The 23,645-nt window shown below is 37.7% G+C and overlaps 2 protein-coding genes across 4 annotated transcripts in view; one reads left to right on the forward strand and one right to left on the reverse strand.

Annotated features, from left to right (window-relative positions):
* The window catches only part of LOC126382086 (5-hydroxytryptamine receptor 2A), a 173,531-nt gene that overhangs the window by 124,163 nt on the left and 25,723 nt on the right, over nucleotides 1-23,645 (forward strand). For both annotated transcript variants that reach the window (XM_050031811.1, XM_050031813.1), the window contains exons 4-5: nucleotides 19-148; nucleotides 7,431-7,629. In XM_050031811.1, the coding sequence (XP_049887768.1) occupies nucleotides 19-148; nucleotides 7,431-7,629 (329 nt within the window). The remainder of the gene's footprint in view (nucleotides 1-18; nucleotides 149-7,430; nucleotides 7,630-23,645) is intronic.
* On the reverse strand, nucleotides 18,144-23,097 carry LOC126382074 (uncharacterized). Of its 2 annotated transcripts, none has more exons than XM_050031789.1 (2): nucleotides 23,069-23,097; nucleotides 18,144-22,618 (listed from the first exon to the last, which is right to left on the reverse strand). In XM_050031789.1, the coding sequence occupies exon 2, from the start codon at nucleotides 21,519-21,521 to the stop codon at nucleotides 19,299-19,301; it is 2,223 nt and encodes a 740-aa protein (XP_049887746.1). In that variant the 5' UTR covers nucleotides 21,522-22,618; nucleotides 23,069-23,097; the 3' UTR covers nucleotides 18,144-19,298. The 2 variants fall into 2 exon arrangements, with proteins under 2 accessions (XP_049887746.1, XP_049887747.1); XM_050031790.1 differs by lacking the exon at nucleotides 23,069-23,097 and having other exon boundaries at nucleotides 18,144-21,833; nucleotides 22,487-23,049.

The following is a 23,645-nucleotide window of genomic DNA, read 5'->3' on the forward strand; positions in this document are numbered from 1 at the left end:
ACTCTTATTTCTCTACAGGTATCTCTCCCTCCGGTACCCAATGAGGTTCGGTCGTAACAAGACGAGGAAACGGGTAACAGTGAAAATCGCCTTCGTCTGGATACTCTCCACAGCCATGAGTCTTCCACTGAGCCTCATGTATTCAAAGGTAAGATAAGTCATTGTTTTCTTTCCGGTAAATCCGGGAAAACGCTTGGCTCTCAACCTTATAACCAATAATTTACGAATTTGTTTTCGAATTCATGTTTGAATCATAAATAATTATAACGTGCTCAGCGGTGAAGGAAAACATCGTGAGGAAATATTTGGAGATATGTGCACATATCTCCGTAACGCATCTTTCATTCTTACCTAACCTGTATTGGGTTGGTTTTCTCTTCACGGGTTGGAAAGTGGCTCTTAAAATAGTGATGTGAAATCACTAGAAGTTAACCAAATTAGCCACCTTTGTTATTTGTGAAATTTGTGAGAAAAACAGCAATTTAAAAAATAAATGTAATTTATAGACAAAGTGAACAATAAGAATTTGCAATCAAACTTGAAATCGAATCTGAAGAAACTGTTAACAAGTTTTACCACAATAAAGAAGAATAAACTTTAAGGTAATACACACAGCCGATTAAGACATCCAACTAAATGCATCACTTTGTATAAGTAATTTATGGCCAAGTAAAAATATAGGAATTTAATCAAAATATTTTTAAACAAATAAATAATGTACTGTGTACGGTCACGAGCATTAATATGTACACTTGGTACCATGTCACATTAACTTTTTTGACAAATTGAACTGTAAGTCTCACTAAATGTCAAATATGTTAATGCGACAGAGTCCTAAAGTGGATACGTTACATTGCTCATGACTGTACTGTGTGTGTGTACTGTATTCATGTGTTGTCTGATTGTTGATATTTAGTCCTGTGCAATAAAGTATATTTTGATTTGATTTGATAAATCCCAAATTTGGCAAGGTTATAAATCTTAGTACAACACTGTGATTCAAAGTTATAAAATAATACAAACACGTTTGTTTTTCATTTTTATTTATGTATTTTTCTCAAACACAAAATCAGATAAGTGTAACAAAATATGGAGGATACAATGTTTTCGCACATGATAAATAGTTCTTTTAATTATTCACAAGTACATTGAAAAGTACATTGACAAGTGCATTGAAAAAAAAATATCCATGTACTAAATTAATCAGCATACTGTACATTGCTCTCCGTTCTTCAGAGCCTTGTGCCATTAAAGATTACTCGTAACCTTTTTCGAAACCTAATTTCAAAATGTTCTTACAGCGAGTAATTCGAGAAACTTTTGGGTCAAAATTGTTGAATGGATTAATTATGTAATCGTTGCTTTTAGGAATTTTAGATTTAAATTTATTTAGATTTATATAACGAAATTAAATAAAAACCTTTGGCCCTTAATAAGAACAATTTTAGAGCAGATACAGTTACAACTGTGTAAAAGTGCTACTTTTTCCCTAGATCGCTGCCAATTGAATCTTACTCCATTTCATGGGTATAATTATAATATACAATATTCAAATGCGGCAAATACTTGCATGACTTTAATCCCTATATCCCAACAAGGGATAAAAGAATCAGATGAAATGCTTAATACTTACCGTAAATACGTACTCAACGACAAACCTCCTCATCACTAATTTAAGAGCCACTCTCTTGTTGGCGTAGCATTCTCCATGCTACTTTTTAGGGAAAAATAGAGCAGTGGTTTCCCTTTTGCCTTTCGCCCGCGGTACTCTGTCTAAAACAGTGGGATGGCACTCAGAGTAGTCTATTTCAAAGCCGTACTAGGACTCCTGTCCTCCGCCTCTGAATAGTACTGACAGCAGGAGCTGCCCTCTGTCAAGTTCGTGGTTACAGTCCCTACGAGTCGCCTCTTTTGTCCTGCATTGCCGTACTGATGGCTCCCATCTCCAACTCGGCAACCGTTGAGGGCACAACAGAGACAACAGAGTAGAGAGCCCAGGGGTACAGTCATCTTCACTGCCCTCCACTAGAGCAATTCCTTTTCGGCGTGTCCTTACCGCGGGGGTAAACATAACATAAACAGCCTATATACGTCCCACTGCTGGGCACAGGCCTCTCCTCAATCAACCGGAGGGCCGCGGGAGTGGGTGCCTCTTATTTCAGTAGGCCGGAGTGAGATGGTGGCTGAGTTCGGATGAGGACCCAAATCTACTGAGTATAACGTAGAACCCTTGCCCAAACCTCATATACCACATTAAAAGTTACAAAACGTTCCTACAAGACTGGCAAAAATCCTTATCCTCTTAACTTTTGCCGACGATCTTTCCACATGACAAACCTTGACTCCATTCGAGCAAGCTGACATAATGCAAACCTAATTCTATTATCACGCATGAGGAAACAGGACTCAGTTGTTGAATAATTAAATTGTTATAAACAACAGTGAACCTTATCAATTATGCTCCCCTCGACGAAAAACTGTAACTCCCAAGATTACATTTTCGGGGCACTGCCTTCGTGAATTTGGCAATTTGTTAAAGTTCTGATTTTATTGGTAAGAACGGGAACAATGACAATGGTTTCGTTCAGAGACAGGGGGATTTCTGAGTATTATATCTAGTATTATATCTGAGTAATATTAATATCTGTCTATATAATCTTCTATCGTCCGAGAGGGATTGTGTCCTCTAACATGATGGGCTAATGTTATGGGCGATAGGCTGATCCCTTATCACCATAAGGTTCATCATATCCAGCTTACGACATCGTATCAACAGTGGCTGCAAGTTGTCTTTGATTACTTGTGGCTCTGCCCACCCCATTAGGGATCACGGGCGTGAGTTTATGTAGTATGTATGTATGTATAATCTTCTATCGTGTGGGTAGTGAGGTGAATTACCAACCCCATCAACCCTGGTTTCAGGATTACTACTGAACCGCCAAAGGCCCCTGACATGGCTTATGGTAGTAACCAGGACCAACGTCTTAAAGTGCCTTCCGAAGCACGGATCATCTTACTTTCGGACAATTAGGTGGCTAGCCTGTAATGTCATAAACAAACTAGGAATCACAAAGTGATTTTCGTGATATGTGCCCACCGGGTTTTGAACCCGGGACCTCTGGATCGTGAGCCGACCTCGGAGGGCGATCGAGCAAACTCAGTGTGGCCGCAAAAGTTCTTAATAATAAATAAAAAAAAAACTATCGATTTCGATAATGAGTTGAATGAACTGTCATATGATTTATAATATTCATTTTGAACGTCCCGGTGGTAATCAAAAGCTATCATAAGTAAATTTTATCGAACGCCCTTAATCTTTACGACTCCACAACAATCCGTTTAATATTGCGAATATGGTAAATTTGTATTGTTGACATTAAGAAGAAAACTGTGTAACTCGAAGGAATATCAATACCATACATGTATTACCGCAGTGGAGCAGCGTGTTGGAGTATGCTCCATACCCTCTCCGGTTGATTGAGAGGAAGCCTGTGCCCAGCAGCCCACTGCTATATGGGTATATAGCAGTGGGCACATACTGCTATATACTACTATATACCCTAATAGCCTATATACGTCCCAACGTATATAGGCCATTTATGTTATGTTATGTTACATGTATTACATCTTTCATCAATTTTCACGTGGTTTCAACAGTTTCAACACATGCTCCTCTCAATTCTTACTAAAACATTTTTTACAATACAATAACATACATAACCAGCCTATATGCGTCCCACTGCTGGGCACAAGCCTCCCCTCAATCAACCGGAGGGGGTATGGAGCATACTCCACCACGCTTCTCCAATGCGGGTTGGTGGAGGTGTTTTTACGGGTAATAGTATAACTAAATAGTTTATGGCTAATAATATAATTACTTTTTCGGACAATCAGATGATTCAAGCCTGAAAAATCCTTACCAAACAAAGGACAGTCTCACAAAGTGATTTCGACAATGTCCCCATCGGGAATTGAACCCGGACCTCCAGATCGTGCGCCTAACGCTCTAACCACTAGACCACGGAGGTTGTTACAATACAATACAATACAAATACACTTTATTGCGGGTACTAACTATAAAACATTTTTTATAATGCCTTTGCCAAGTTACACCTGTCCTTACCGGCTTGATTAAAAGTTCAACTATCGAACAAAAGCTTTATCGATCGGCCCCTGAATATAATAACGGTGTTGCTGATAAAAGGAATTCATCACTGCACCAATCAGCTTCCGATCTTGATAAGATACTTGGAAACCAACCCTTTCTACCGCAGGGTATTAGTATTGGTCCCATATTATTCAATATTGATTGTTTCAAACTAGAACATTCCGAGAGACTACGATGAAAGTGAAGTCACTTTTATAAAATTATAAATGCTTTCAAAATAGGTATGTTATTTAAAAACTATTGGTAAATAGACCATATATACATATTTATATAAACTTATGCAGAATCAAAAGTAAAATGTTATTTATTCGTTTTACATAGTAATAAACACCAACAAACAACTCTATTAGTATTACTTGATTGAATCACCAAAACTTCACTTGTCAAAACTATTATTTATTGACAGTTACTTGTGCAAAGTCAAAGAGAAGATTAATAATAATTCTGCGAACCAATATACGTGAAGCCACTGAAGGTTGTTAACACTGAAGAAATTAATGTTGAAGTTATATTGGAATTCTCACTAAGAATAATTAATTGCTAGAATTGTAATAACTATTATAACAGGTTACTAACTTCTGCAGGTATTTCTTTGTCAAAGTTATCGACAGCTTAAGTCACAGTGATTGGCATCGCTGCAATATAATTAGTTTCGTGTGAAAGCGACGAGCCCTGAGCGCAATCTTCTTCTATCGCGTAGGGTCGATGACGGACCTCCATGGTTATTAATGAGTCATAGAGGCCATGACATGATTTGAGTAACGATAACAATAATTACTGAAGTACATCAAAATTCAAATGTTTTAGTTTTATATGGAATCATAATCACTATCAATTATAGAACCGAGAACATCGATTTTTGGTTCGTTAATTTGAAAAGTTCGGATTTTCGTATTGCGTCATCAGAAGATTTCAACAATCTGAAAATAGAGAAAATGATAAAGTATCTATAGAGATCGGTGTTAATTTGTGGTTGGTGCCTCTGTAGGCGATGGGATGGGATTACCAATGCGGTACGGTTCATAATTATTATCCATACTAGGACTTCACACGGGTGTGAGTTTAAAAGTAAGTAAAATAAATAGTTGCTAATGTTGACGCAATTATAAACGAGGCACATTCCACAACACATTTTTAACATAGCATCACGCGTGCGTCGTTGTGTATATGTCACCGTAAAATTGTAAATAACGTTAGATTATAATCTATCTCGCGAGATTGTGAACTGTCGAAAAATTGTGAAACGTAATATACTGCTTACAATTTAACGTATTATTATTCGTCAGATTATAATCTATCGAAGTAAAACTGTTAAATCACAATCTTACAATTGTCAAATTGTCAACTGTCCGACGGCTGTCCCTGATTGGTCGGCCTTACAGTAGACCGTTCTGTGTCCATAGAGTTAGGAATAAAACACAGGTGTCAGTCAAATAAAATAAATGCTCTTCAAGATTGTGAAATCAAGTACGTATTTATTAATTATTTAGTAAGTAATCAATAATTCTGACATCACATGGTAAGAAAAAATGTATCAAAATTAAAAAATCTGAAACGTATCATTCAGTATACTTTTCGTGTGTAAGATAAACATGCTGGCGGCATAGGGGTGGCCCAAGGGCCACCCCTGCCGCACCCTAACCTACTGTTATGCCTTGTAAAAATTATGACAAAACACTATTATTCTAAAAAAGAATTATGGATATCTATTTATTAATCCCAAAAATAAGTTATACCTAACAAACCAGTATTCCTAGATGTTATTATGGGAAAGTAAAACTATTATGCTAAAAAACGTTATGCAAAAAGGATTATGATAATTAAAATTATGACAAAAACATTTATGCATTTTAAGAGAATCCCAAATTAACATTATGCTCACTCTAATAGTTTCGTAACTCTATGGTATAGCACGCGAGGTGCGTTTCGTATCACAATTTGACGGTTTCACTTCGATAAATTATAATCTACCGAAAAATAATACGTTAAATTGTAAGCAATATGATACGATTCATAATTATTCGACAGTTCACAATCTCGCGAGTTTCAAATCGATAGATTATAATCTAACGTTATTTACAATTTTACGGTGACATATATACGGTCACGAGCATTAATATGTATACACTTTGGTACCATGTCACATTAACTTTTTTGACAAATTGAACTGTATGTCTCACTAAATGTCAAATATGTTAAAGCGACAGAGTCCTAAAGTGGGTACATTATATTGCTCATGACTGTACACATACTCCTCACCAGCTATAAGTCCCATATAATAGGAAGGCTAGGGGGCGAGCCTATTGCCAAAATCCTGCAAACCACATGATATAAGTTATTCACAATCTAAACATGAATTCAAACTCATAAAGTCGAATTCAGTGGCTACATGCAATGCGTAGTAGTCATGAATTATTCACATCCTTTTGACGTTTCATTCCATCAAAGGCCGGCAAATATTTGCTGTATCAATATTGTTCTACCAATTGGCTATAATGATATATTGAAAATTAAATAATTTATGAAAAAAAGTGATTGATTATTAAAACTTGATTTTATAACCTTAATAAGTACATTAGGTGAAAGGCATGGGTGAGATAGGAGTGCAAAAGAACCTCCTTAAATGAGGCGCTTAATATAATGCACTACGTTTGACCCAACTTTAGGCTGCAAAACCCCAATCGAAACTCCAATGACAAGAATATTTCATGCTGAAATGTAAGTAGTGACCGGGGCCAACGACTTAACGTTGCTTCCAAAGTATAGGGAGGTCAAAAAAGCCACATTGAAGCAATTTATATTAAAAAGCCATATTGACGTTCTGAGCTGATTGGCCGCATCTGTAGCTAAAATATCGTCTTTGGCAATGTTTGGGAGACCTAGGTCAATGTGCAAATTTTTATTGCGAAAAAACCACGGGGTCACGTCGGATAAAAAGGGGACCGGCCTTATGCTACACAATAGGGTACTTGACAGGATCAAACATAAATTATAAAATGCTATACCAGAAATGGAAGCCATTCTCAAATGATCAATAAGAAATCTAATTATTTTTTGCAATTTAAATAACAATAAGTACGGCTTTTGGATGCTTTTACTGATGACGTCACAGGCCAGTATAATTCCATGGAAAATTTTCATAAAAAGTATCTCATCTGACTAAGTTATCAAAATTTTATCCTATTGCTGTAATGTGACTTTTAAAATCCACCAGTAGACCTTCTTGTTTCAATAATCAACCAACTTCATTTTTCTCCAACAGAACGCAGAATCGGTGCTGATCGACGGCTCGTGTCAGATCCCAGATCCGTTGTACAAGGCGATTGGCTCCGTCATCTCGTTCTACATCCCTCTTGGCGTGATGCTGTTGACTTACGCGCTGACGGTCCAACTGCTGGCTCGACAGCGGAAAGGGCTCGGAGCCGGGTGGGCTGCCGGCTGGCTGGGTGCGACTCCTATCGGTATTTATGCATGCTACTCTGATACTGCAGTTGACTTAAGCGATCATTACATTTGCCAATCCATCCTTCCTCATGCGTCAAGGTCACGGGCGCGACGATGCGGATCGTGTAGTCTAATAGCAAATTGGTGGGGCGTAACCATGGTAACCACGATATCGAGTCTAATAGCGTCGATATTCCCAATCTCGATGTGACCTTGACTCATCGATCTGGGTGGATTGGGAAGTGTAATTACCGCTTTTCTTTTAAACAGAGTCAGGAACCTTATATACATACATAAAGTCACTCCCATTTCCCACCAGAGAAGCAGAGTCTATGGAGTTTCATTTGCTTCGACACACTTTCCTTAGACATACTTGAGGGAGCATCCTCCACATCGATCGTTTCATATAAGCACACGCAATCTTTTATAGTTTCCGAGTTTCTATACACACGCCCAAAGAACTGACGATTCTGATGATTTGAGTACTCTAGCCCGAAAGAGGCGACCAATCACCTAACAGTAAACACTTCAAGGCACCGATACAGACCCCGTTGTCGACGTTCTCCTTCGTTCAGAGCTCATTCGGGACTGGTTTTCTCAAAAATATCATCTCTGGCGACGAGAGCGATCAGTCATTCTGCTGGCCGAGTGTCTTAATCAGTTCTTCTGTCTACTGGATAACTTATGGGTAGGTAAGCTATATGACAGTTATAAGGAAGTGGTGAAACATGTTAGTCTCGTAAAACACATAATAACGGGTTCTTACCGCGTTTAAAGTGGGGATATGAGACTCCCGATGTATCGACACTGTTGCAAGTGCCATGATCACGGGATGACTGATGAGATTGGAGTGGAATAGGTAGATCCATAATTTTCTACGGGCAGATATATCTGTCTACCCTCTTTCTTTGCCGCTTGTTATTATGTGCTTTAATTATGATAATGGTGCTAATTCCTGTAAATACCATCTAATTTTATTTTAAGTTATATCTGTCATTTTCTTATCCGCCGAAAAGGAAAGGGACGGGTAATCGACAAGCATAAAATTTATGGAACACACGTCAATTTTAAGCACAAATCTAAACCAACCGTCTAAAAATTTTACATCCGTCAATAACCCGACACAGTTAAGTAGACAGCACGTCAAACGGATTGCATACCAGCGACGTACCTTTTGATTCGCCCGGGTTATTCATTCATTTACTCATTCTTCCTAAAATTAAGAGCTGTGAATCATCCGTCCCTTTCCTTTTCGACGGATATGAAAATGACGGATATAACTTAAAATAAAATTAGGCGGTGTCTGCAGGAATCGGGGCCAATAACCGCGTAAACTTAAAACAATGTATAGTCTCGTAAAACTTGACAAATTGGATTCACTTTTTTTATTGATTATAATTACTTACAATTAGATACATTACACCAACCCGTAGTGGAGCAGCGTGGTGGAGTATGCTCCATACCCCCTCCGGTTGATTGAGGGGAGGCCTGTGCCCAGCAGTGGGACGTATATAGGCAGTTTATGTTAGATACATTCTCAACCTACAGGACACACGTTGAATAATTTTGTGGTATGGTCAAGGTTAAATACTTTTTAATGGCTTTCGTTCTTTTTTATTGTAAAAGGACTTTTAATATTAACCTTAAATATTAAAGTAAATTTAGTCCATTAACGCGGATCGATACCCGAGCCTAAGGCACGTATAATAACTTACTCTTTCAGCTTTCGGAAGCTTCTAACATACTTTATTATGTAGCTGAAGGTTACATAGAGATCATCATCATCATCATCAGCCCATTATCGTCCCCACTGCTGGGGCACGGGCCTTCCCTATGGCTAGATAGGAGATCGGGCCTTAAACCATCACGCGGGCCCAGTGCGGATTGATGGTTATTAACGACTGCTAATGCAGCCGGGGCCAACGGCTTAACGTGCCTTCCGAAGTACGGAGGAGCTCGAGATGAAAACTTTATTTTTTGTGGTTACCCATCTTATGACCGGCCTTTGCGAAAGTTGCTTAACTTCAACAATCGCAGATCGAGCGCGTTAACCGCCGCGCCACCGAGCTCCTCGAGATTACAAGGAAGCAAAATTAATGTTGTCTGAACTAGGTAAGTACTTCAATTTCCTTGCCCTAGGATTTACCCCGTTTATTCCAGAATCCACTTACCTAACCAAAAGAAATTGTTAGACATCCGATCTTTTGTAAAAGCGGCTGTTATCCGACCTAAAGGAAACAGCAGACTAATCACAGGTCAGATCAAATGATCCACCAAAATTATTTTCTACTGTTAGATAACATGTTTATTTACGAAGTCCGAACTTTATTGTATCTACTATGCCATTCTAATCTTCAATATTAGACATTTTATTTCGAAGTGACTTATTGTAGATTTGCCGCAGATTCGACAATCATTAGGTTACGCTTGGCGGGTTAAAAAGGCCACATCGAAGCAATTCATCTAAAAAATCAATATTGCAATTTGACATTTGCGCATATAAAAGTAAACTAAGTGCGCAATGCAAACAGATGTCAAATAGCAATATTGCTTTCTTAGATGAATTGCTTTGATCTGGCTTTTTTAACCCCTCTGTGATGCATTCGAACCTGCGTGCTGCTTCTATCAACTGAGCTACTGCGGTTCTTGACGCCACCACGCTGTCCTAGTGTAAAATGGCCCTTGCCATATTCTATACATTTTATTAGCTCCCAATCCAGCATAACAGCAAATCTATAATCGGTAGTAATAAAAATATGATTTATGAATGGCGTGCGTGCTTGTGTCAAGGGAATAGTATATGAAAGAGTCATTTCAAGGTCAACCAATATTGACAATGCCAATGTCGTCACCGGTCCTAATCGATCGAAGTGTCGTATTCCATAAAAATTATACTAGACTATGACAAATGGAGGACTAAACCAATATACATTATTGCGTACAAGGAAACGATGTATACGATGTGTACGATGTACTAGGTACCTAATTGGGCGATGGGCTGGTAATTCGGCTAGTTTTGGAAGTCACCGTAAAAGAATCAGAACAGTTCGGAGAATTCGTGACTTACATCGTAGTATTTCGTGATTTCTCTTTTGAAGTATAGAAGATGGTGACTTGGATTAGACACCTTCACTATTATATGAGAGGAATTGTATTAAGGAGAAATATATAAATAAATAAATAACAGAGACACGTAAGGTTTTGAATTGTTAATTATATTAATATATATTAAAAATGTCATGACGTAAGTAATAAGAGAGATAAATTGTATTTAGCATAATTATACTTTTATGTTCTTACTTTGAAGCAGCAGTAGTTCCTTCAGAGGAACTGCTAAAGGAACTACTGAAAATAGAGGGTTTTTAGGCGGATGAGACATTCGTTAAATAAACAATGACTTTCAATGATTTAATGTCACCTACCTGCCCCCCTATACCTATGTTACCTACTGACTAAAGATATTTTTGAATTTGAAAATTGAGGCCTTAAGTTTTGGGACTGCAGAGTTTCCGAAGCATAATATAATGCTGGTACTCAATGGATCCTTATTCTATATACATTTGAGCAGAGTAAATCATAAAAACTAACCTTGTGTGCCTGACGAAGTTCGTAACAATCTCCGTGGTCTAATGATTAGGGCGTTAGGCTCACTATCTGGAGGTTCGGGCTCGGATCCTTGGGGACATTGTCGAAATCACTTTGTGAGACTGTCCTTTGTTTGGTAAGGACTTTGCTGGCTTGAAGCACCTGATTGTCCGAAAAAGTAAGATGTTGCCTTTAAAATGTTGATCTCGGCTATTAGTCGTAAAAAATCAACACCAACCCGCAGTAAAGCAGCGTGGTGGAGTATGCTCTGGTACAGCTAGCTCAGCCGTTGGTGGGAAGGGGATAGTTGTCATTCTATACGTAGTATTATTCCTTATTTCCTCATTCCTTGTTCCATACAGCACAAAATATTATACAGTGTGTTCCTATAAAACTCAGACGTCATCAATCACTTGGCGCGTCACTTCCCAAATGACCGCCTCCTCTATCTCGCTTCCGTCCACATTTCCTTACCGCGCGCTTGTAGCTTCGCTGACTCGTTCTGTCGCTTGAATAAACTTGAATACTTATTTCCTCTTGTAAATTAAATCATGAATTAGGCTACTTCACAGCCTAGTAAACTGAGGTACTTTTTACGAAACATTGTTTTTGGTGAACGAAGCCTGGAAAGTCCCCCATTGGAATATAGATAACGGCCTCCGTGGTCCAGTGGTTTGAAGGTTGGACTTACGATCCGGAGGCCCCGGGTTCAAATCTCGGTGGGGACATATCACAAAACTCACTTTGTAATCCCTAGTTCGGTTAGGACATTACAGGCTGATGCCCTGATTGTCCGAAAGTAAGATGCCGTTGGTCCCAGTTACTATTTACTGATGTAAATGAGTAATCGTTACGTGGGGCCTTTGCGGGCTTAATAATAACCCTGACACCAGGGTTGATGGGGTTGGTAATCCACCTCACAACCCCACACGATAGAAGGAGTTATAGGTATGCAGAAACAAACACAATCGTATAAAATATCAGTAAGTTTAAAAACCTATTAAAACAGTGCCCTGAAATTTGAGTTCTCTGCAAATTGCTGCAAAATTAAACCTTGATAGTTTGCTACTCATAGCAATTACGGTGGTTCGGATATTAACGTTTAAAGTATCGGAGAACTTTCAAAAGCTGATTCATGACCAAATGAATCAGAATTACCAAATATTATTTCCTTAATTCCTATATTCACAACACAGTAAAATAATAATTGTTCAACAAGAGAAGAAAGTTATGTTTTGTGTTCGAGTGCGGGGTTCAAATTACAAACTGGTGAAGTATTTCAGAATTTATGCTTACTTTATATTTATTTATTTTTTATTTTTCTTTCATGTTCCAGAAAATAAACACATTTGTGTCTGTAGGTATGTGTCATGCACCAAATCAAATCACTAAATCATACCAAATCGCTTTCAATCGTTGTCATCATCATCATCAGCCCATTAACGTCCCCACTGCAGGGGCACGGGCCTTCCCTATGGATAGATACGCGTAGGGAGAACGGGCCTTAAACCATCACGCCCAGGCATCAGGCCCAGTGCGGATTGATGGTTATTAACGACTGCTAATGCAGCCGGAACCAACGGCTTAACGTGCCTTCCGAAGCACGGAGGAGCTCGAGATGAAAACTTTTTTTTTGTGGTGACCCATCCTATGACCGGCCTTTGCGAAAGTAGCTTAAAAACCGTTGTAAAATAACGTAAATATTGCAAACCTGTTGAAGAGAAGGACCTTTTGTAATACATATTTAACCCCAATTTGCTCAATAAAATCGCAAAAATATAATCACCAAAAATAAACTCGGTTCAATTTGGTTTTCCAAGCGAATACAATTTCAAAACATTGGTTAGGCATTAAGCATGCGTAAGGAAATAGGTTGAGCCGAAAATACCGTAGCCATATAAAATTGAATTCATGAAATTAAGAACCGCTCTTATCATAAAAATGTGCTTATTCTATAAAAAGGAGGAACCTACAGATTATAAAACATTCATGCGAAAACGCTCCTTGAAATCCGCTTACAACGACCGCATGAGACGAAAAAACAAATTTAAAATTATACTGGAAGAGATTAATTTTAACGATATACCGAATTCTCTTGAAACACAAAGATTCGTAAGTAAACATGGTTCGAGTATGTAATTTATGTTTATCTTTGTAGTCAAAGTTAATTACTCTCTTTGATTAAGGCAGGGAAGCGTTGTACTTTGTGAAAAAGATTTAAACACTAGAGTTGAGGAAGTTTACGCACGAATAGTTCATAGATTATAGTCATTAAAGAGAATGAATGAAGGGCGCGGATTCTAAACCCCTGATTTCAAATTTATGGGTTCGTATTCGTATTTGCATCATAGATAATAAAATTGATGTCTCCAGGATTTGTGTCCGTTTAATGGCAAAAGAGCTCAAGATCACGACGCGGCTCTCCTCAATATGCCGGAATCGTGCTCTAAGCTTCTTCGGACATATTATGCGGTCTTCGAAGCACAGTCTGGAGTAGCAGATCATCGTTGGGCTAATGGATGGCAAACATGCGCGAGGAAGGGCGCCTACGAGGTGGTCTGACATCGTGAAGAAGACGGTGAGCGGCAGCATACAGAGGGCGGTCCACGCAGCATATAGCGTACCGAGTGGAAAACCATAACCTGTGGTCAAGGGAACGACGAAAGAAGAAGAATGGCAAAAGGCTAGCTCCCTCTTACATACATAACTGGCGAGGAGTGCGTGTATGATGCTTTACACCTCTGCTTATCCTATCGAGGATTAGCGATCAGCGTCATGTTATAAGTTTTTTTTTCACGACTCATTTGCCAAGGTGCGTCGTGCGCTGTACGTGAACAGCATGCAATTGCTGGTAGATTTTTTACTCAGCATTTGTTTTGTTTTTTTTTTTTTTTTTTTGACTTGAATTATTGTAGATTTGCCGCAAATTGCTAAAAAAAACTACCCACACAAACACCCGGTACAAAATTTTAGACAACAGGCCTGAGGGTGCCCTGTTGGGCGCGAACCTCAGCTCAGGGCGTCCTCTGACAGGATTCTATTCGAATGAATTAATCGACCCTAGTGGGCAAATAGCGATAAGCGCTGAATGCGCTGAAGGGAAATAGTCGACCACGGTGGAGGGGTCAGTATCGGGTCTTGAAGCCTTCGTAGTGGACTGTACAAACTAGCGCTTAGTTTACTCTTTAAATTCACTAAGGGGCTTAGGGTAACATAGATCCACCAGTGATTTCAAGCAAACTTTGCGGAAGTCTTGGTAGACTTGTAGTTTTCCCATTAGCTCTTATGTAAGACAGCCTAAACTGCTCAGTATTACCCTCTGGCGCCTTTTCCAGGAAGGTTAGAAACTGGTTTTAACCGGTTTTAACCCACTGGTGAATGGGCATTATCTAGGTACTTAAATGTAGTTTTGAACTTAGCTTGGTAACCTATTCTGCTTTGTAGTTTTACTTCTTCTTTGTTGAATAAATAACTTAACATAATATAGCATCACGCTTGTATCCCCAAAGGGGTAAGCAGAAGTGTGGTATATATACCCACTCCTCGCAAGTATGATAGGGGGTCATTCTATGGCTATTAACTGGGCACAAATCCTTTAAACCACGTGATATCAATTATTTATGATCCAGACATAAATTAAAACTCATAAAGTCGAATTCAGTGGTTTAGACCCCGAGCCGGGAATCGAACCTGGCTCACTATGTTACTCACAGACTAATAAGAAGATACTACGTATCAGACGACTTACTCTCATAAATATTTTTAGTGGTAAAAACGGGGTAAAGTTGAATTTGGTATTCTATAGTTTTGATTAAACTTCTAGCTTTAGAGCAAAGCGAATAAGTTAATTCTGCCAATTTATAAGGGAATATAACTTTTCGTAGCTGTAAAGTTTTGTTTTACATATTTACATTATAAAAGAAAACTTCTTTTAATATCCAACATTTATTTTTGATTTTAAAAATGCTTTTCCTTGTATCGCTGACAGTCGCGCAACTCAACTTTCAATCCGTCGTTTGTGTTTGAAGTCTATTTATAATGTTGAATTAAAAAATCACCAAAAACAAAAAGAGTCACAAGGTTAATGGGTCTGTCGGCTCGAAAACACATTATAACTTCTGGATATTGTCACTGTATAATCTCGACGGACTTATAATGGAGTATCACAGGAAAATATCAAAAAACTTCATCAACAACGAATTAACGTATGCGCATTGGACGACGGCCATTAATGTTGTAACAACGAAACGTCAATGTCACTGAGCCGTCATTGTCGTAAAATGGCTGATCGGGGTTGAAGTCGGGTGTGCGAGGGGCGAGGTTGACATTGCCCCCGTCGCCTATAGGCCGAAAACTTTTTGTATGATAGTGAATCACCCGTGATGTAACTCACCCGATAAAGTGTAATACAGAACCAAAAAAATCTGCAATCAAACCTTACAAATATTAAACCTTTCAAGTATACCGAATCTCAACCGATTTATGAGATTACTGCGCACCTAAAATCCCCTACGTTTACATCATTAAGAAATCCAGCTTTTTGAAAAAGGATTAAGATCCCGTCTCTCGTTTTGCAAATGTTTCCAGGGCTTTAATCGTTTTTAAGCGAGAAAAGTTTTTGTTTACAAAATGTTCTTAATGACCGTCACTTGGTTAAAGTTTTAATTCAGAGTTCCGTAGTTCAGTATCACAAAATTAAAAAAATATATTTTTAATAAAGTCTCGTCGGAATTTCTTCTTAGGTAAAAGTGGTAGTTGGACGTTCAATCAAGCTAAAGTTCTCTTCAAACTATACTTAGTAAAATCATGTCATATAAGATATTCAACTTAATGCCTTAAAATATTCAGTCACAAATAGGTTATTTTTGTATTATCTAATTAAATAGATAGATAAAACATTTATTTGGTGACTACGTACATCATCATCAGCCTTACGACGCCCACTGCTGGGCATGACTACGTACAATGCATACTTAATTAAAAAAAAAACGATACAGACAGGCAATACAACAACAGAGACAAAAAAATAAAATCAAGTTATAAAAAAAGTATTTTAACTATATAAGAATATAATTTAACAAAACGTTGGTTTATCGAGGACTAAAAAGGGTGTCAAAAACAAAATTGAATCAGGGATCGTGTCCTCTCGATACTTGGCCTGAAAATGAAAAATACAGTCTCAAGTTATGTATGAATGCAAAATTATAATCTACTGTACGTTCTTACGGAACCTATAAAGCCTGAATGCTACTTGCGTTTTATTTTCTTCCCTATTTTTAATTCTTCGTTTGTTTCTGTAGAATGGAAATACTGTAGTGTTAATGAATGGATTTCGTTCTAGCGTTGAACACGGGAGGAACAAAGGCTCTTACACAATACGATTCCAAAGTAGCTGTTGACAGCATGAAAGCATTTGGAGAAAGTAAAAACGAGTCTTTAGATACAACGAAACTGGGTTTAATTAGAATTCTGTTAGGAACAACAGATAATTATTTCTTAATACATATTGTATAAAAAGGAGATATTTTCAATCAAACTCTAAACCTATAAACATTTTCATTCAAAAGGTAACATATATTCTCTACAACCGTTGAGGTCTTCACCCGTATTTCTGGGCAAGTGTTCTACGTTATACCTACGTAGGTCTGGGTCCCTATCCAAACTCAGACACCATTTCACTCCGGTCTACTGAAGTAGGACGCGCTGAACAGGAACAACATAGATAGACAGGCTCATCAACCCTGGTGTCAGGCTTATTATTGAGCCGCCATAGGCCCCTGACATGACCCATATAACGACTACATACTTATATCAGTAAGTAGTGACCGGGACCAACGGCTTGACGTGCCTTCCGAAGCACGGATCATCTTACTTTTGGACAATCAGGTGATCAGCCTCTAATGTCCTAACCAAACTAGAGTCCACAAAGTAGTTTTTGTCATATGTCCCCACCGGGAATCGAACCCAGGACCTCCGGATCGCGAGCCCAACGCTCAACCATTGGACCACGGAGGTCTTTAAAGTGGTTATTGTTGGTCACTTTGAATGCTAAGACCTTATCTGCACCGCGTTGCTTTAAATGTCCTAACTAAACAAGGAATCACATGGATATTATAAAGACTTGTACTTGACTTTGTATTTTTGTAAAGTCATTTAGATTGAGTCATCATCAGCCCATAAACGTCCCCACTGCTGGGGCACGGGCCTTCCCTATGGATGGATAGGGAGATCGGGCCTTAAACCACCACGCGGGCCCAGTGCGGATTGGTGGTTATTAACGACTGCTAATGCAGCCGGGACCAACGGCTTAACGTGCCTTCCGAAGCACGGAGGAGCTCGAGATGAAAACTTTTTTTTTTGTGGTCACCCATCCTATGACCGGCCTCTGCGAAAGTTGCTTTACTTCAACAATCGCGGACCGAGCGCGTTTACCGCTGCGCCATCGAGATTGAGTATAATACATCAATTAATTAAACATTGCCACGTCAGTTACTCTGTTTAAAACGAAGACGGTAAAGCCTCAACGGTGTAAGGAGAGTGATTGGATTGATTTGTCAAAGGCTCCACAAAGCTGCGTAATACTACCAATTTGTCACCCTGACAGTTCGTTCCCATTGCCAGGATCATTTGTCGAGACATGTTTTTCACGCATTATATGGTGAAAGCGCTTTAGGATAATATGTGTACAATCAAAAACGTTTTATAGAATTCGTTTTTTGAATTTGTTTTGAGTATCGACAACGGGAGTTGCATTTTGAAGGCGGGGAAGGCCTAAGACTAGAATTTACGCGCCCAGTATATTATGAAATCCCTTTTTATTGTTTTTTTTCCAAAATAGTGTTTTCCTAATCGTGGAGAGGCAAACATAAATTTCAAAATATGATCATTGAAGAAATCCTTGGGTATCGGGACGGTGAAATTTATTTAATGAAATAAAACAGCAGCGTCTTGTCTTGTGTTGTATTGAGAGAAGCGAAGAACGAAAGCTCCGCGAATGAATGTAATTACAAAAGTGTTTCCATATTTAAAATACAAATCTTAAATATATTTATATGTTTTCAACATAACTCCCAACAAGGCAAAAGATAATGCTTCGATAATGGACTGTAAGTATATAATTAATAGGTAACTGATTCAAATGTGTGCGATAACTTTTGCATTTGTCAGTGCTATGAAGAATAGTTTGAACTATCTATTACAATTACACATTCAACTTATTATTTATAATATTATCTATTTATAGTTTTAGTTTAAGTAGGTTAAGTTTAGAAGATAAGTACTTTTAATTTATCTAGCTTAAGTTTGGAAGGTAAGTACAATTATGTAAGTATGGTTTACTAGTATATAAGTTACTGTAATTTTACAATAAACATAACTACAATTATTTTTTTTTGTTTTTCACTTAACCTTTTTAACTTTTATGTTATACAACCACTGAGGTAAGTATTACTGGTAAGTACCTATGTAAGTATCTAGTATTTATTTTTTACATTTATAATTAAGTAAAGTAAATTAAATTTTAAGTTTATGAACTTGTTACATAGGCAGCTAGTAATAGTGAAATCAATTATTTGCTCTTATAGTTATTATTCGATTATTTACTCTTATATATAACTTAGGAATTGTTCCTTTTACAAACGTAAATTGGTAAGTAACCAGTCTTAGTGACATAACTATAATTTAGTTAGGAAAATGAATAGTTTTACAATTCAACTTAATTAAACTTATTAATTAACTTAGCCTAAGTCTCTTGGCATCCTCTCAGGCACAATTAGGTTACCTGAGAAGCATCTAGGCCTACGAGAACTGGACAACCTTATACACAGGTAATAATAATAATAGGTAGTTAGACTGAGCCTGATAACAACTTACTTAAATTGTTAGGTATTTAATTTAAAGGCAATATGCAAACTTTAGTTATAGAAGTTTTGTGATAATTACCATTTGCTTTTTTAACTTCCATGGCTCTTATTTTTCCTTTGTAAATCTAAATACCTTTGTGACTCTAGCCATTGGCCACGTCATGGGGGGTGTGTCCAATTCTTTCAGAATGACAAGATCGCCTATCTTTACATTTGGCATGTTATCTTTCCATTTTGGTCTATTCTGTAATACATTTAAATATTACACTCTTAATTAAGCGTAAAGCATTGACAATCCAATAACGTTGGTTTAAACTAGACAAAATTAATTTTTGACTTGCGTGCAAAAGCTTGTTATGTTCATTTTCAATTATCATACAAGTAATTAGAGATTGCCTAGGTAATATAATTTGATGCATTTGGTTATATGGCAAACCAGAATGTTGCAGTCTACCTCCTACCCGGAGAAGACCGTGAGCATCTATAAACGGGTTAAGCCCTCTTAAAGAAGCTTGTACTTGCATACTGTTTTGCAAAGCATTTAAATCTTTAGAAAAATACTTGAGCTGTTCGTGCTTTATAAGCAGAGATAATGCATTGTTAGTCTCAGCAAAGGAAACAAAGTTTTCTTTAATTTTGGCCGAGTTAGGTTTAGAATTATTACAAAATCTAATGACATATGCAAGTACACGTTTCATTCTGTTAATATCAGAATATTTGTGAATAAAATTATCAAGGAATGACGACCCATTTGAGCTCAGCGATACCGCCGCACAGACCGCCTCGTTCTGTGAACATTTAATTTCAGGAATGTCCTCGGGTAATTGGTAAGTACAATTTTTAAATTTATAATTACAATCTGACATTTCCTTAGGCCCTGACCACCATAAGTGGTGATTTGGTAAGTCGCAGGGACTTGTTCCTCTGCTCAAGCAATCTGCAGGATTTTTATCTGTCTGTATATAGGACCAATTAAAGTTATTAGTACATTCAGTAATTAATTTTGTTCTATTCGCAATATAAGATTTTAATTTGATTGGATCGGTCTTCAACCACGCCAATACGACTTGTGAATCTGTGTAAAGGTGAACTTCATTTACTATCTGTTTCTGACTAATAGTATTGTATACTTTTGAAGCTAACTTGGCAAGTAAAAGCGCAGCGTTTAATTCTAAACGTGGGATGGTTAACTGTTTAGGTGCAATGGGATTTATGCGTGACTTAGAGCATAATAGTGACATTTGAACTTTACCTTGCATGTCAATAGTTCTCACATAAATTGCACAACCATATGCCACATTGGATGCGTCTGAAAATGCTATTAATTGAAATGTTTGATGTTCACTTTTACACATTGTATTCCTTTCAATATGAATACTTGACATGTTAGTTAAGTCATTATAAAGTGATTGCCATTTATTATTTAATTCTGGCGGAGGAATAGAATCCCAGTCTGTTTTGGACAGCCATAGCTTTTGCATAATATGTTTGGCTTGCACAAAGATTGGTCCAATCAGTCCAAGAGGGTCATAAAATTTACTGATAAAACTTAAGATTTCTCTTTTGGTCTTGACAGATTGCTTAGGCGGGGGGGAAAATTTAAAAGTGTCTGAATTGACGTCAAAATTCAACCCTAACGTTTTAACATCTTTTTGCATGTTAATTTCTCCAGAATACCTCTGTTCCTTGGGAATATCCTGTAAAATACTGGAATCGTTGGCTGACCATTTATGCAAGAAGAAACTACCTTTAGATAACAATTGTGAAAGTTGACTTTTTGTTTCTATTATTACATTTAAATCATTATGAGTATACAATATGTCATCAACATATGTTGCATTTAGAATTACTGGGACAGCCAAAGGATATTCATTTTTAAATCTATAAGCTAACTCATTTAAGCACCTTGTTGCTAAAAAAGATGAGTTTTTTAAGCCATAAGTAATAGTGTTTAATTGTAAACATTTTATGGATTCATGGGGGTCATCTCTCCATAATATATTTTGGAGTGACCTCTGACTTTTTTCTATTAAAACATTTCTAAACATACGCCTAATATCGCAAGCGAAAAAATATTTATTTAGTCTGAACAACAATAGAGTGTCGAATAATTCGTTTTGGACCACAGGGCCATTCAACATAATATCATTCAGAGAAATTTTATTTGTTGTTTTCATAGATCCGTCAAATACTGTACGTAAACGAGTACTAACTGCATTTTCACGTATGACAGGGTGATGTGGCATAAAGTATACCGCATCTTTGTTAAAATCGTAACTAGAAATATCGACATAGCTGGCATGGCCAAGGTCTATGTATTCATGAATAAAACTTTGATATTCTTTGAACAAAGCTTCATCTTTATGGAGCCTTTTCTCTAAATTCAAAAATCTGCGCATAGCGAGAACTAGAGAATTCCCTAAAGTATTGTTTACATCGTAAATTGGAATCTTTAAGGGCATTGAGACTTCAAATTTATTGTCAACAAGTTGAACCGTTTCATTAAAATATTCCTCACAATATTTTTGTTCAGACGTGGGGTGCTCAGGATATATTTCTGGTACAGCCTCAGATTTCCAGAACTGAATAACATTAGAATTTAAGTCTGTTTTACATTCTTGACAAAACAAAGAAACAGGGGTACTCTGAAGTTCATGGGGAGACTGTACGGGGACTTTTCCTGCAACCAAATAACCAAACTGCGTGTGAACGAGTCGGGGTGTCGCGGGATCGCTGAGCTCATTGTGCTGGTCCTCAAGCTGGGGCAGCAACGCCTGAAAAAAGATGTCAGCAGCTAATAAAATGTCTATCTCGCTTGTTTTATTGAATGTGTCATCGGCTAGTAATAAATTTTTTGGAATGTTAATAAGTGACAGGTCAAAACTGTTTTGTGGCAAGTTAGTAGTTATTTTGTCCACCACTAGGCAGTCAGTATTAACTTTATAGGGATAAGCACATGAAAATATGTCCACTTGCAAGGAACTTTGTATTTTCTTTCCAGTTTTAGCAATGCCAGAAACCTCTGTGTTTGTAGCTAGTAGATTTCTCCCAATTAGATTAGCTAATTTAGTTGTAATGAAAGATGACTGACTGCCAGAGTCTAATAAAGCCTTGACTATCAATTCCTGCCCATTTCTAGTTAATATTTTTACTTTGGCAGTAGGTAACAAAACTTGGTTGTTGTCATTTAAGCCTGACAGCAACGTTACCCCACCCTCAGTACTAGATGATGATGTTTCATTTCCATCATGCAAGAGCGTGTTGTGATTTTGCTTGCAGTGAGTGCATTTAAAATGAAAGCGACATTTCCCTGTATGGCTGTTTAAGCAGGTTTTGCATAGCTTTTTAGCTTTTATACATTCAACACGTTCTGCAATCGATGCAAGCAAAAACTTGGGGCATGAAAATATTTTGTGATCTGACTTACCACAGTAATAGCACTTAGCTACATGATTATTTGTTACTGCAGCAGTAGCTTGTACTTTCCTAGCGCCGATGACATCATTGTTGCTCGAGTTTTCGAGAGCTAGAGCTCTTGTTTCAAGATATTTTATGAAATCTGTAAAAGTTGGGGATTGAGATGAGTTCCTATCCAAACAGTAAGCTCTATTAGTGACTGGGTCGAGTTTGCGAGATAGAATGCATACAAGTATGCTGTCCCATTTGTCAACGGGTTCATTTAAATTTTTTAGAGCTGCTACATGCTGTTTTGCAACAGAAATTAAATTACGTAACATGGTTACATTTGGCCTGGGTATCGAGGCAAGATCCAATAACTTGGATATATGTTCAAATACAATTTTGTGACTATTATCATATCGATCACGCAGGATTGTCAATGCTTCACTGTAACTTGAGCCTTGTATTGGTAAATTATTAATAAGATCGAAGGCTTCTCCTTTTAGAAAACCACGTAAATACACAAACTTTTGAATGTCAACAATGTTAGAATCGTTATGTACAAGCGCCGTAAACAATTCGATGAAAGGTTTGTATTCTAGGTACTTGCCGTCGAATGGTGGTATTTGGATATCAGGGAGTTTTAATTTGGACGTGACGTTATTAGAACCGCCACTTGGCTTTGCCGCCGCCGCCGTCGTCCCGAATCTTGACTGCAAAGTAGTGCGCAGTAAGTCCATACACACAAAGTAGGCCTCTTCAACAGAAGTGGGATCATGGTCGTCGTTGACCTGAACAGTCAGGTCTATATACTCCTTGAAGATGGACTGGGCATGTTCTTGCTTCGTGCGTAACATTTGTTCGGATGCGGACGCGAGGAATTCCGACGTTAGCGAGTTGCGTAGGCGCGTCATCGTGCCTTTCACATATTTCCGCCTGTTAAATAGCTCGTTGTCGCTTGCCATATTGCTGACTAATTACGTAAACAAGTACTGAAAAAATATGGTCGCTCGGTATACGAAAACGTGGTAAAAAGATGATGCAATACAATTCCTGTTAAGATTGGGATCGAGATCGATTGTATTGAACGACAACGTTGATTGCTAAAAATCGCTCACTTCACTCCGAACTTCGCGTTTTTTGTAGCAATGTTAATGTTCCGTAATATGCTATGAGTGAGTGAGATA

The sequence above is a fragment of the Pectinophora gossypiella genome, chromosome 3 (assembly GCF_024362695.1).
Source record: "Pectinophora gossypiella chromosome 3, ilPecGoss1.1, whole genome shotgun sequence".
Lineage (NCBI taxonomy): Eukaryota > Metazoa > Arthropoda > Insecta > Lepidoptera > Gelechiidae > Pectinophora > Pectinophora gossypiella.

Coding starts and splice junctions, on each gene's coding strand:
- LOC126382074 (XM_050031789.1), bottom strand. CDS start 21,521: ATGCCCTTAAAGATTCCAATTTACGATGTAAACAATACTTTAGGGAAT.